This window comes from Diceros bicornis, chromosome 2 (assembly GCF_020826845.1).
Source record: "Diceros bicornis minor isolate mBicDic1 chromosome 2, mDicBic1.mat.cur, whole genome shotgun sequence".
In the NCBI taxonomy this organism is placed as follows: Eukaryota; Metazoa; Chordata; class Mammalia; order Perissodactyla; family Rhinocerotidae; genus Diceros; species Diceros bicornis.
The window spans coordinates 40,984,991-40,997,487 of NC_080741.1; the positions used below are offsets into that span (position 1 = coordinate 40,984,991).

At 44.6% G+C, this 12,497-nt stretch overlaps 1 protein-coding gene across 1 annotated transcript in view; it reads left to right on the top strand.

The window, feature by feature from the left end:
• The window catches only part of DLEC1 (DLEC1 cilia and flagella associated protein), a 69,356-nt gene that overhangs the window by 41,187 nt on the left and 15,672 nt on the right, over nucleotides 1-12,497 (top strand). Inside the window, exons 15-20 of the mRNA XM_058555090.1 lie at nucleotides 129-297; nucleotides 735-828; nucleotides 1,062-1,192; nucleotides 1,298-1,456; nucleotides 4,255-4,394; nucleotides 12,012-12,165. Of these exons, the coding sequence (XP_058411073.1) occupies nucleotides 129-297; nucleotides 735-828; nucleotides 1,062-1,192; nucleotides 1,298-1,456; nucleotides 4,255-4,394; nucleotides 12,012-12,165 (847 nt within the window). The remainder of the gene's footprint in view (nucleotides 1-128; nucleotides 298-734; nucleotides 829-1,061; nucleotides 1,193-1,297; nucleotides 1,457-4,254; nucleotides 4,395-12,011; nucleotides 12,166-12,497) is intronic.

Below are 12,497 nucleotides of genomic sequence, written 5' to 3' on the forward strand. Positions count from 1 at the left end.
GGTGCCTGGGAGCTGTGGGAGGGATGCTTTCTTTTCACAAGACCAGAGATGCGGGACAGAGGCGAGGGTCATGCAGGGCCATGCTCCCAGGCTGTGTTGGCTCCTGGCTCATGGTCGGTTTGTTTCAGTTTGGAATTGGAAAACCTGAAAGACCCCTCGTACTCTGTGGATGATGTGATTGTCCTGGAAATCGAGGTGAAAGGCTCAGTAGAACCGTTCCAGGTTCTCTTAGAACCATATGCCCTCATCATTCCCGGGGAGAACTACATTGGGGTAAATGTGAAGAAAGATTTTAAGGTAAGTCATTGTCTCTTTCCAGCCAGGCTGGCCGAGATGGTGCTGAACTTGGGTATGAGTGTAGGGAGGATGGAGCTGGAGGGGTGGATGGCGGCGGCCATCATAGAGGATGCATAGAGGACGAGGCTGCTCCCAGGGCCTCTGAACTCTACTTGGTTTGCACAGATGCTGGGCTGGGCATGTCTGTCATTTTTTCAGCTTCCTAGTATCCTCTGAATGACAGGCTGTGGAACCCATTCCTGTGTTCATGGGTCTTTGGCAGGATAGGGGGCCCACAAACCCTGCAGTGGTGTTGGTGCTGTTGGATGGCAAGGAATTAGCTTGGATGGTGTCAAGAGGACCTTTTGTGAGCCCACAATCCCACAGTCCTTCAGTGGGTACAGATTCAATATGTAAGGGTACTTCCTCGGGAGCCCAGATTGGGGTGTGTCTTTCAGATGTGGAATAACAGCAAGTCACCCATCAGATACATGTGGGGGAAGATCAGCGACTGCCACATCATCGAAGTGGAACCCTGCACAGGGACCATCGGTACTGCGGGGACTGCGGGAGGGGGTCATGACCTGCCCGGGCCTGGCCGGCAAAGGAGACCTCAGAGTGAAAGGGGCCTGTGCAGGGGTTCATGGTTTCCTGTGACCACCTCCAGCTGCAGCCTGGCACTTGTAGTGGAGGGGACGTCAGCGAAGGCCAGACAGCTGGGCCCAGGCACAGAAGGAAACTGCCTCTGCTTGCTTTCTCCGCCTCTCACTTTTCCCGTCTTCCAGAGCCCAACGAGGTTGAGGATTTTGAATTGAACTTTACCGGGGGTGTCCCTGGCCCAACAAGCCAGGACCTGCTGTGTGAAATCGAAGACTCACCCTCGCCAGTTGTGTTACACATCGAGGCGGCCTTTAAGGTGCTGCTGGTGGGGCCGGGCAGCTGGGTGGGCCAGAAAGGAGGCAGGAGTAGGACACAGAGCCCATTCCCAGGTGGCCAGTGACAGGCCCTCTGGGTGTCTCAGGGGCCTGCCCTCGTCCTCAACGTCTCAGCTCTTCAGTTTGGTTTGCTGCGCCTGGGGCAGAGAGCTACATACTCCATTCAGATCCGGAACATCAGCCAGCTCCCAGCCGTGTGGTCCATGAAGGAGAGCCCGGTCTGCCTGGAAGAAAGGCGTGAGGCTGTAAGTCGGCTCTGCTGACTTCTGGGGTGCCACCCCTCCCCTCAGGAGCCAGTGTTGTGAAACTTGTGCTGGTGCATTCTGAGCCTTGAGCCTGAGAGGGGAAAGGCCTGCCGGGTGACTTTTGCCTCGAGGTGTTCCCAATTCTCCCCATCTCTGAGGCAGTTGGGTCTTTTCTGCTGCAGAATTTAACCCCAAACTGGATTTTCCTGTTCCTTTCTAGACCATCTGATGCAGAAATAGGACATGGGTTTCTCCTTCTGGCAGAGCAGAAAGAAAATAGGCAGCTGAGCTGAGCAGGAAGCTTCCAAGGCCTCTGGGGAGGGGCCGCCGGGCTCACCCCAAAGGTTCTGAACCTGCCAGGGATTGTGCTTGCAGTCTGAGTACCTGCCACCAGGCGGTGCTTGGACGTGGGCTTGTGGCCGAAACCAAAAGGCTCCCCCCAAAAATCCAAATTCATTTGCACTCAAATAGCACTTTTCTTTTTACTATAAAAATAGAAAATACTAAAAGTGGCTAGGTATTATCATCATCACATTAAATTATGGCATCACATTTAAATGTGATGTGAAATCTAGAATAAGGCTAAATCACAAAGCATCAATTACCCCCTACTCACCAGCAGGTGGTTGTAAATCACCCACTCACACTCCCGCTCTTCACACTCGGTGGCTGAGCTCCCTGGGAACTACCTTAGGTCATCATCGCACATGTGAGACTCTGGCCAGGTCTGTTTGGTGACAGCACCCTCCCTCTGACTGCTTCCTGCCAGGGTGCCCCATCCTGCTCACCCACTTGCCCTCCAGGTCAGAGTGCTGCACACTTTTCCTTCCACATTCAGAAGCCGAGGAAAGATAGTCGCAGCCACACTTACATCTTATCTGCCAACGTACCTTCTCTTTCTCCAGGACTATTCCTTTCTACTTCAAAGTCATTCTCCTTTACCTGACAGCCTCACTTCTCTAGCTGGGCACTCTGAAACTTAGACGTTATGACAATTTGCATCAATGGGGACCCACACCATTGCCAAGAACCATTGCCAAGTGTCTTGTTACACAGGCTTGAAGTTAGCGCTCTCCCTCCCAGGACTCATTGGTCTCCCTGCCTGGATTGTGAAACCACAGAAGGCTAGGACTGGGATGGGGACTGGGGGCAGGGTGGTAGCAGTACCTTTAGGCAGGAAGGCTTTCTTCAAATAAAACCTTAGACAGAAGCCCAAGATCTAGAATAAAGTATGACTACTCTGGCCACCCAGAGACCCCCTTGTTGGGCACCCCCTACCCCATCCTGCTTCTCCCCACGTCCCAGGCCCCTGCCCTAGGCACTTCTGAGGAATCCCTGGGATTTCCCAGAGCACAGCCGGAAACTTGCAGACCTCAGCCAACCTCCTCATTTGATAGAGAGGCAGAGAAGGACAGGGGCTTCCCAGGGTCACACAGTTGATGGGCGGTGGAATCAGTTCAGATCCATTCTCTAATTCCCAGTCTGTGTTTTTCTTCCACTGTGAAGAATAACTGCATTTTATAATTGAAATAATTGTCAATTTTGTAGTATATTAAGATTTATGTCATAATTGAGGCTCATAGGAATCTTCTGTCTACAGTTCTCTGCATCTATTCTTTTGAGCTCTTGGAGATAATGTTGGGATTTGGGGTTTATTAGATGAGCTCAGGTCAGGGGACCCAGAAACCCAGTCCCAGAGTACAGCCACACCCCTGGGGCTCCAAGGGAGATGCATGTGAGGAGCAAAGACCAAAGGAAGCACAGGGGCTCTTTCCTTACCAACGGGGCTTGGGCCCCAAACTTCAGTGCCTCAGCTCTGGCGAGCCAGGCCAGAGCGCACAAGCCACTCTTCCAGCGAATTAGGCCAGCCCATCCCTCCCACCAGTGCCAGGGAGGTGAAACTTCAGAAGCAAGAGCACAGGGCCCAGGACTAGCACTCTCAACCCAACCGGGCCAGCAAGGGGGCCTGTGTCGGAGGTGGGGCTGGGAGAGGGCAGGCCAGGCGGCCCTCCAGGCAGATGCCTTGCACTCACTGTCTTGGTCTCATGGAAGGAAGAGACCAAAGGGGAATCACATCCCTCCTGGGTATGACCTTTGAATGTCCAGTGACACCCCTACTAGCCATGACGTCTGGGGCCATGAGGCCACACAGTCAGACTGCTAGTGCTTCTTATCGAAGTTGGTGACAGGAAGAGGCAGGTAGAGAGCCCTCCCCAGGTGCACTCTTCTTTCTAAGCCTTTTCCCTTCCCCTCTCCCTTTGTGTGCATGCCTTTGGGGAGGGGGCGGACCTGCTGGGGTGAATAAGTACAAGCCTGCAGTGGGGGATGGGGCGAGGGGGAGGGGAAGAGACCGGCTGAGAGCAAAGGAGAAATCTGGCCACATGGAAGCTTCTCCCCTCCCCCAATCTGATGGCTTGGTAGCTTTCCTTACTTGAAGCCATCAGGGCCCTGACCGGTGCCTGCTCAGTGGGGCTGGGCAGAGCTCTCAGAGAGCCATCGTGGCTCCCCCAGCATAGCTTCCCACTCCCCCTGGGGCACCACCCTCTGCCTTGTACCTCTCAGATCCAGGCCAGTGCATCAGGGCCTCCTCCTTTACTCAGTTTTTGTCTTCTTGATCCTGAGACTCTTGTTCAGCTGTGTTCCTCCATTTGTTTGCCTCCTTCTGCATCCTAGATGGCTCTTTGAAGAGCTGGGGGCAGCTGGGGAGGACCCTGGTTGGTCACAGCCAGCACCCCCCCGTTCTTCTGCAATTCCAAGTGTCCTCACTCCTCATTCTTCCGAATTGGCCTCCCAATCAGGTGTCTCCCTTCAACATTGAGCCTTCGAGCAGCCAGGTTCAACCTCTAGGGGAATGCAGAGTGAACATCACCTTTGAGGCCCTGCACTGCCAGCGTCTGCAGACCGTCCTGGAGCTGGAGGTGGTAAACGGGGCCTGGAGGTAAGGGGGAGTGGGGAGAGCCATTGCAACACGTGTTTTACATATTCACAGTATGTGTCATTATCTATAGACATTTCACAATTTAAAGGTACTGATACATGTTTATTCCATAAAATTTGGAAATTACAGAAATGAAAATCCATTACCTGGAGATAATTGACTAGTAATATTATGGGGTATATCCTTCAAGTGTGTGCATGCCAAAGGAATGTAAATTAGTACAATCACTTGCGACAATACTTTATTGTTACCTAGTAAGGTTAAATATGCACATACCGTGTGATCCAGTGTTAGACCTTCTAGCTGTACTCCCAGAGAAACTTACACATGTGCAGCGGGAGCCTGTGCTCATATGGGAATGCTAATCGCTGGACTGTTCATAATAGTGAAAAACTGGGAACAACCAACGTTCGTCAACGGGAGAACAGGCACAAAATAGTTGTGGCATATTTAAATGAATGAATACCATTGTATTCTGGGAGGAACACACTGGAGGTTTCAAAGGTTATTAATAATATTCCTTTTCTTCCTTCCTCCCTCCCTCCCTCTCTTCCTTTTGGAAAACTTCTTACATATATAAAAATAGAAGAGCATAATGAGCCCCCATGTGCCCATCACCTACCTTTAATCACTGCAGATATTGTTTAACCCACATCCCTCATCCACTTCCCCCACCCTTTCCCAAATTATTTTGAAGCATAATATTCATTTTCTTACAGTGTCTGGTGGTAATATTTTGTTTCTTCAACTGGGTGGGGGGTGGTACACAGGTGTTCTTTTTATTATTTTTCTTTAAACTGTATATATATTTACACTGTATATATGTTTTATAGTAATTTCTGCATGTATTTTGTATTTCATTATAAAAATGTTTAAATGCTTGTTTTAAATCTTTATGTACTCTTGAATTATCCTCCAAAAAGACTGTGCCATTTTATCCACCTATAGTGTATGGGACTACCCATTACCCAACACTCTTGCAGTGACACATGTTATCTGACTTTTTATACTGTCACCATCTGATGGGGGGACAGTAGCACCAGTGTCTCACTGGAATGTGCTTTTCCACAATTAACAGTATGGGTCAAAGCATGAGTCTTTTCCTCACTGATCCTACATGGTACCTTGAAGGCCTTAGATAGGAAGGTAAAGTCTGTCTGCTCCCCAGGGAGAGTGCCTTTTATTAAATCTTTGCTTCTTTCCTTTCCTTGCCTATCTCTGTTCTTTTTTCTTAAAGGACCTTGTGTTAATCAGAATGTTTACAGTTGCAGGTGATAGAAACACAAATGTAACCAACTTAGGCAAAAAAGAGAAACCATTGGCTCATGTAACGGGACATTCCTGCCCTGCTGCGTCCAGGGGCTCTAGCCTTTTCCTTTATCTGGCCTTCTACTTCTCTCGCCTTCTCTACCCTCCCTCCCTCTCCCCTACCCCACTCCCATCCCTGCCCAACCTTCAACGCTGCTTCTCTCTCTGTTGGCCTTTCCCTCCTCTATTGGTAAGGGCCCTTAGCTTCTCTGCCCTGGGGAAGGGGGCCACTTAGAGCTCCAGGCTCACACACTCCCCGCTTAACAACCTCAGCGAAAAATGAAACTGGCTTTCTCCGGAGACAGACTCTGATTGGTCCTCTTTGGGTCACATGCCCACCCTCCCTACCTAGTGTCATTGTCATCGTTGTCTATCCCTGTGTGTCCGTGTCCCCCCCCCGCCCCCCGGTGACAGTGGGGAGGGTCTGTCTCCAGAAGTGGGTAAGAAAGCTTGCTGGACAATAAAAACAAGCGCTACCACCGTCCCCGCAGACCTGCTGGGTCTGTACTGCATAAATTTCACCATTTTCCATCTCTCACTGTTTTTGCTCCTTGTTAAGGGAGACGTCTTTGGCCTTGCAGGTCACTAATTCAGTCTTTGGCAGATGCCCTTCTTTAAAATCATGTTTTTAAATTTCAAGCTTTTTTGTTCTGGATTGTTCCTTTTTATAGTAATCTGTTATTGTCTTATGGATGCAGCATCCTCTCAAATTCCCCCAAGGAAATTAAGTTTTGTTTCCTCAGATTTTGGTTTGGAGTCTTTCTCCACTTGTTGGTTTTCTTCTACATCTAGTAAGCCTTGGCTGCCCATTCCTGTTTGGGGTTGGAAGAGGAAGTTGATTTGCATAAGGAATGATGGTGTAAATTTCCTCTGAGTAAGTGGGTGTAGGTGTGGAGAGCATTCCTATTCCAAGGAGTGAAGTGTGTGTGAGTACCCCCAGAGTGCACAGCCACCTAAATCCCGTAAGAGGATGGGGGCTTTGGGGAAAACAGCCGAAGACAAACAGGAGAGGAAACCCACACTGGCCAGCCGCACAAATCATTCCATTCCTTCATTCATACATAGGAATGAAGGACTAGGATGTTTTTGGTTGTTTTCTCTCTGTGATAGGGGGAAGCCCAATGTTACTACAGGATCTGCCCTGACCTCTCTCCAGCCCCACACCCACATTCTTCAGCAGGGAGTGGGGGTGGGGGTAAATACTGCTGCAGCCCACTCGTCGGTGTTGCCTGAGCTCTGGGGTTGGGGCCCTGAACTGGCTACACTAATCTCCCGGCAGTCGTTTAGTTAACTCCCCTGCTCTTTTCCCCATAGCCTACTCCTGCCCTGTGATGCCTCTCATTCCGTTGTTAAGGAATCTCTGCAGGGCCTTCTCCTCCAGGGCTTTTTTTTTTTTTTTTTGTGAGGAAGATGGGCCCTGAGCTAATATCCATGCTAATCCTCCTCTTTTTGCTGAGAAAGACCGGCCCTGAGCTGACATCTATTGCCAATCCTCCTCCTTTTTTCCCCTTTGTACCCAAAGCTCCAGTAGATAGTTGTATGACATAGTTGCACATCCTTCTAGTTGCTGTATGTGGGACGCAGCCTCAGCGTGGCCAGACAAGTGGTGCGTCGGTGCGTGCCCGGGATCCGAACCCGGGCCGCCAGCAGCGGAGCGCACGCACTTAACCGCTAAGCCACGGGGCCGGCCCTTTATCCGTTTTTAAAAGTAGGGTTGTCATTTTATTGTTGTAAGTGTTCTTTATATGATTCTAGATACAAATCTCTTATTAGATATATGATTTTCAAATATTTTCTCCCATTCTGAGGATTCTTTTCACTTTCTCGATCGTATACTTTAAAACACAAATGTTTTTAATTTTGATGAAATCTGATTTATCTATTTTTCTCTTTTGTTGCTTGTGCTTTTAGTGTCATAGCTAAGAAACCATTGCCTAATCTAATATCACAAATGTTTATTCAGATGTTTTCTTCTGAGTTTTATAGTTTTAGCTCGTATATTTAGGTCTCTGATCCATTTTGAGTTAATTTTTGTGCATGATGTGAGAAAGGGCTCCAACTTCATTCTTTTCCATCTAGATAACCAGTTGTCCTAGTGCCATTTCTTTAAAAGACTGTTCTTTACCCATTGAATTGTCTTGGCAGCCTTGCCAAAATCAATTGACTGTAAATGTGAGAGTTTATTTATGGGCTGTTAATTCTGTTCCATTGATCTATTTATCTATCCTTATGCCAGTATCACATTGTCTTGATTACTGTGGCTTTGTAGTAAGTTTTGAAATCAGGAAGTATGAATTCTCCAACTTTGTTTTTCTTTTTCAAGATTGTTTTGGCTATTCTGGGTCCTTTGAATTTCCATATGAATTTTAGGATCAGTTTATCAATTTTTGCAAAAAGCCAGCTGGGATTTTAATAGGGAGTGTATGGGATCTGTAGATCAATTTGGGAAGTATTGTCATCTTAACAATATTAAGTCTTCCCATCTGTGAATGTGAACATGAAATGTTTTTCCATTTATTTAGGTCTTTTAAAAATTTCTTTTGATGATGTTTTGTCATTTTCAGTGTGTAAGTTTTATATTTCTTTTTTTTTTTATTTTTTTTATTTTTTTTGTGAGGAAGATCAGCCCTGAGCTAACATCCGTGCTAATCCTCCTCTTTTTCTGAGGAAGACCGGCTCTGAGCTAACATCTATTGCCAATCCTCCTCCTTTTTTCCACCCCCCAAAGCCCCAGTAGATAGTTGTGTGTCACAGTTGCATGTCCTTCTAGTTGCTGTATGTGGGACGCAGCCTCAGCATGGCCAGAGAAGCAGTGCGTCGGCGCGCGCCCGGGATCCGAACCCGGGCCACCAGCAGCGGAGCGCGCGCGCTTAACCGCCAAGCCACGGGCCGGCCCTAAGTTTTATATTTCTTTTGTCAAAGTTATTCCTCAGTATTTTATTCTTTGTGATGCTTTTGGAAATAAATTTGTTTTCTTAATTTCATTTTATGAAGGTTCATTGCTAGTGTATAGAAATACAAATATTTTTGTATGTTGATCTTGTATCCTGCAACCTTGCTGAACTCATTATTACTTTATAGTTTTCTAAATAGATCATATCATCTGCATATAGAGATAATGTTACTTCTTAGTTTCCAATCTGGATGCCTTTTATTTCTTTGTTCTGCGTAATGGACCTAATACTCAAGAACAATGTTGAATAAAAGTGGCAGAAGTAGACATCATTGTCTTGTGCCCTGTCTTAAAAGGAAGGCATTCAGTCTTTCACCATTAAGTATGATATTAGCTGTAGGCTTTTTGTAGATGTCCTTTATCAGGTTGAGGAAGTTCCCAGGAATTCCTAGTGTGCTGATTTTTTTTTCTCATAGAAGAATTTTAGATTTCATTGAATGTTTTTTCTGCATCTATTGAAATGATCATGTCATTTTTCTACTCTTTTGTATTAATGTAGTGTTTTACATTGATTTTTGGATGTTAAACTAACCTTGCATTCTTGTAAAAAATCCCATTTGGTCACAGTGTATAATCCTTTTTATATGCTGCAGATTTGGGTTGCTGGTATTTTGTTGAGGATTTTTATATCTGTGTTCATAAGAAATATTGGTCTGTAGTTTTCTTGTGATATCTTTGTTTGTTTTTGGTACTAAGGTAATACTGGCATCTTAGAATGAGTTTGGAAGTGTTTGTTCCTCTTCTGTTTTATTAAAGAGTCTGTGAACGATTGGTGTGAATTCTTTAAATGTTTGGTAGAATTCACCAGTGAAGCCATCTGGGTGTGGGCTTTTCTCTGTGAAAACTTTTAAAATTACTAACTTAATCTCTTGTTATGGGTCTAGTCAGCTTTTCTATTTCTTCTTTGCTCTGTTTTGGTAGCTCGTATTGCTTTAGGAATTTGTCCATTTCATCTAAGTTGTATTATTGGTTGGCACACAGTTGTTAATAATGTTCCCTTGTAATCCTTTTTTATTTCTGTATGATCAGTAGTGATGTTCCCTTTTTCATTCCTGATTTCTGTCATTTGAGTCTTCTCTTCTTTTCTCTTGGTCAGTTTAGCTAAAGGTTTGTCAATATTGATGTTTTCAAAGGACCAACTTTTGGTTTTGTTGATTTTCTCTATTGTTTTTCTATTTTCTATTTAATTTTTTTCTGCTCTCCAGTCTTTATTTCTTTCCTTCTGCTTGCTTTGGGTTTACTTTGCTCTTCTTTTTTCTAGTTTCTTAAGGTAGAAGCTTAGGCTTTTGATTTAGAGCTTTCTTTTTTTTAATATTGGCATTTACAGATGTAAATTTCCCTGTAAGCACTGCTTTTGCTACATCCCATAAACTTTGATATGATATGTTTTCATTGTCGTTGATATAAAAGTATTTTCTAATTTCTCTTGTGAATTCTTATTTGACCCATTGTTTGTTTAGGAGTATGTTACTTAATTTAAACATATTTTTGTCTCCCCAATTTTTTTTTGTTGAATTCTAATTTGATTCTCTTGTTGTTGGAGAACACTCTTTGGGTATTTTCAGTCCTTTTAAACCTATTGAGGCTTGTTTTATGAGTTATCTTACAGTCTATTCTGGATAAAGTTCCATGTGCACTTAAGAAAAATGTGTATTCTGCTGTTGTTGGGTAGTATTGTATATATGGCTGTTAGGTCTGGTTGGTTTACAGTGTGGTTTAAGTCTTCTATTTCCATGTTCATCTTCTGCTTAGTTCTTCTGTCCATTATTTAAAATGGGGTATTGAAATATTCATTATTGTTGAATTGTCCATTTCTCTTATTAATCTTATCATTTTTTTAAAATTTTTATTTATTTATTTTTTCCCCCAAAGCCCCAGTAGATAATTGTATGTCATAGCTGCACATCCTTCTAGTTGCTGTATGTGGAACACGGCCTCAGCAGGGCCGGAGAAGCGGTGTGTCGGTGCGCGCCCGGGATCCGAACCCGGGCTACCAGCAGCAGAGTGCGCGCACTTAACCGCTAAGCCATGGGGCCGGCCCATAATCTTATCATTTTTTGCTTCATATATTTTGGGGCTCTGTGGTTAGGTACATGTGTGTTTATAATTGTAATGTTTTTCTGATAGATTTACCTTTTTATAATTATAAAATATCTTTCTTTGTCTCTAGTAACAATGTTTGTCTTAAAGCCTATTTCATTTTATTAATATAGCTACTACAGATCTCTTTGAGCACTGTTTGCATGACATATTTTTTCCATCCTTTTACTTTCAACCTACTTGTGTCTTTGAATCTAAGGTGTCTCTTATAGATAGTATATAGTGGGGTCATTTTTTTAACATCTGTTTTGCCAATCTCTACCTTTTGATTGGCTTGTTTAATCTGTTTATATTTAATGTAACTACGGATAAGGTAGGACTTACAGCTCCCATTTTGCTGTTTGTTTTCTATACGTCTTCTGTTTTTTTGTTCCTGCATTCCTTCATTACTGCCTCCTTCTGTGTTAGATAGATATTTTCTGGTATACCGTTTTAATTCCCATGTTCATTTTACATTTTTTTTTAAGTATTTTTTTAGTTGGTTGCATGTGAGTCTACAATTATCTCAAAAAGTTAAAAGCAAGATACATATCCATTCCTCATGCAGAAAAAAAAAAGCCTCAGACATATTTGTGTGGGCCTATTTCTAGGTTGTTTGTATTGTTCCATTGATCTGTGTGTATATCCCTCCAACAATAGCACACTATATTGATTACTGTAGCTATATAGTAAGTCTTAACATCCAGGAGAGTGATTTCCTACTGTATTCTTCTTTTTAGAAATTGTTTTGGTTAGTCTGTGTCCTTTGTCTTTCCACATAAATGTTATAATCAGCTTGTCTATATCTGCAAAAATCCTTGCTGGGAGTTCGATAAGAATTATGTTAAACCTGTAGATCAGTTTGGGGAGAATGACATCTTTCCTATGTTGAGTCTTCTAATCCATGAACACAGTATGTCTCTCCATTTATTAAGTTTTCTTTGATTTCTTTCATCAGTGTATTATAGTTTTCAGCACACAAATCCTGTACATATTTTATTAGATTTATACCTAATTACTTCAGGTTTTTTGAGCAATTATAACTAGTATTTTATTTTTAATTCTTGCCTCCACATGTTCATTGTTAGCATATAAAAATGTGATTGATTTTGTATGTTGATTTTGTACCCTGTAACTTTGCTGACTCATTAATTCTAAGAGTTTTAAAATATAGATTGCTTGGGATTTTCTACATAGACCATCATGTAATCTGCAAATAGGCACAGTTTTATTTCTTTTTTTCTCATCAGTATGCCTTTTATTTTCTTGTGTTCTAGCTATCTTCCTGTGTATGCCGAGGTACAGGAACCTCACGTGTACCTGCAGAGCAGCCAGCTGGAGGTCAGCAACCTCTACGTGGGTGTGCCCACGAAGATGAACATCACACTCATCAATGGCACGCTCCTGCCCACCCAGTTCCACTGGGGCAAGGTGAGTGAGCCAGCACCGTTGGGTTCCAAGTCTGCAGCCCTCAGCACCAGGGGCCCATGGGGAGGGGAGCATTGCCCCCAAGACACACTCCAGAACAGATGCCCAGCCTCCCTCCCACAACCTGTCCCTCGCCCCACAAAGCCCAGAAAGGAGCAGCACATCTGGTCTGACTTTTCCTTGCCCTGTCCTCAGGGAATTCCAGTTCCCTGCCCAAGAAGGCGCTTCTAGTGCACACAGCTAGATCTCTTAGCCAGTGTAGCCCGAGATTGGTCCACACAGTTTTTGGGAGCCCAGCTGAGGCACTGCCCCTGGGCTGACTGTGGAGCTTGCTC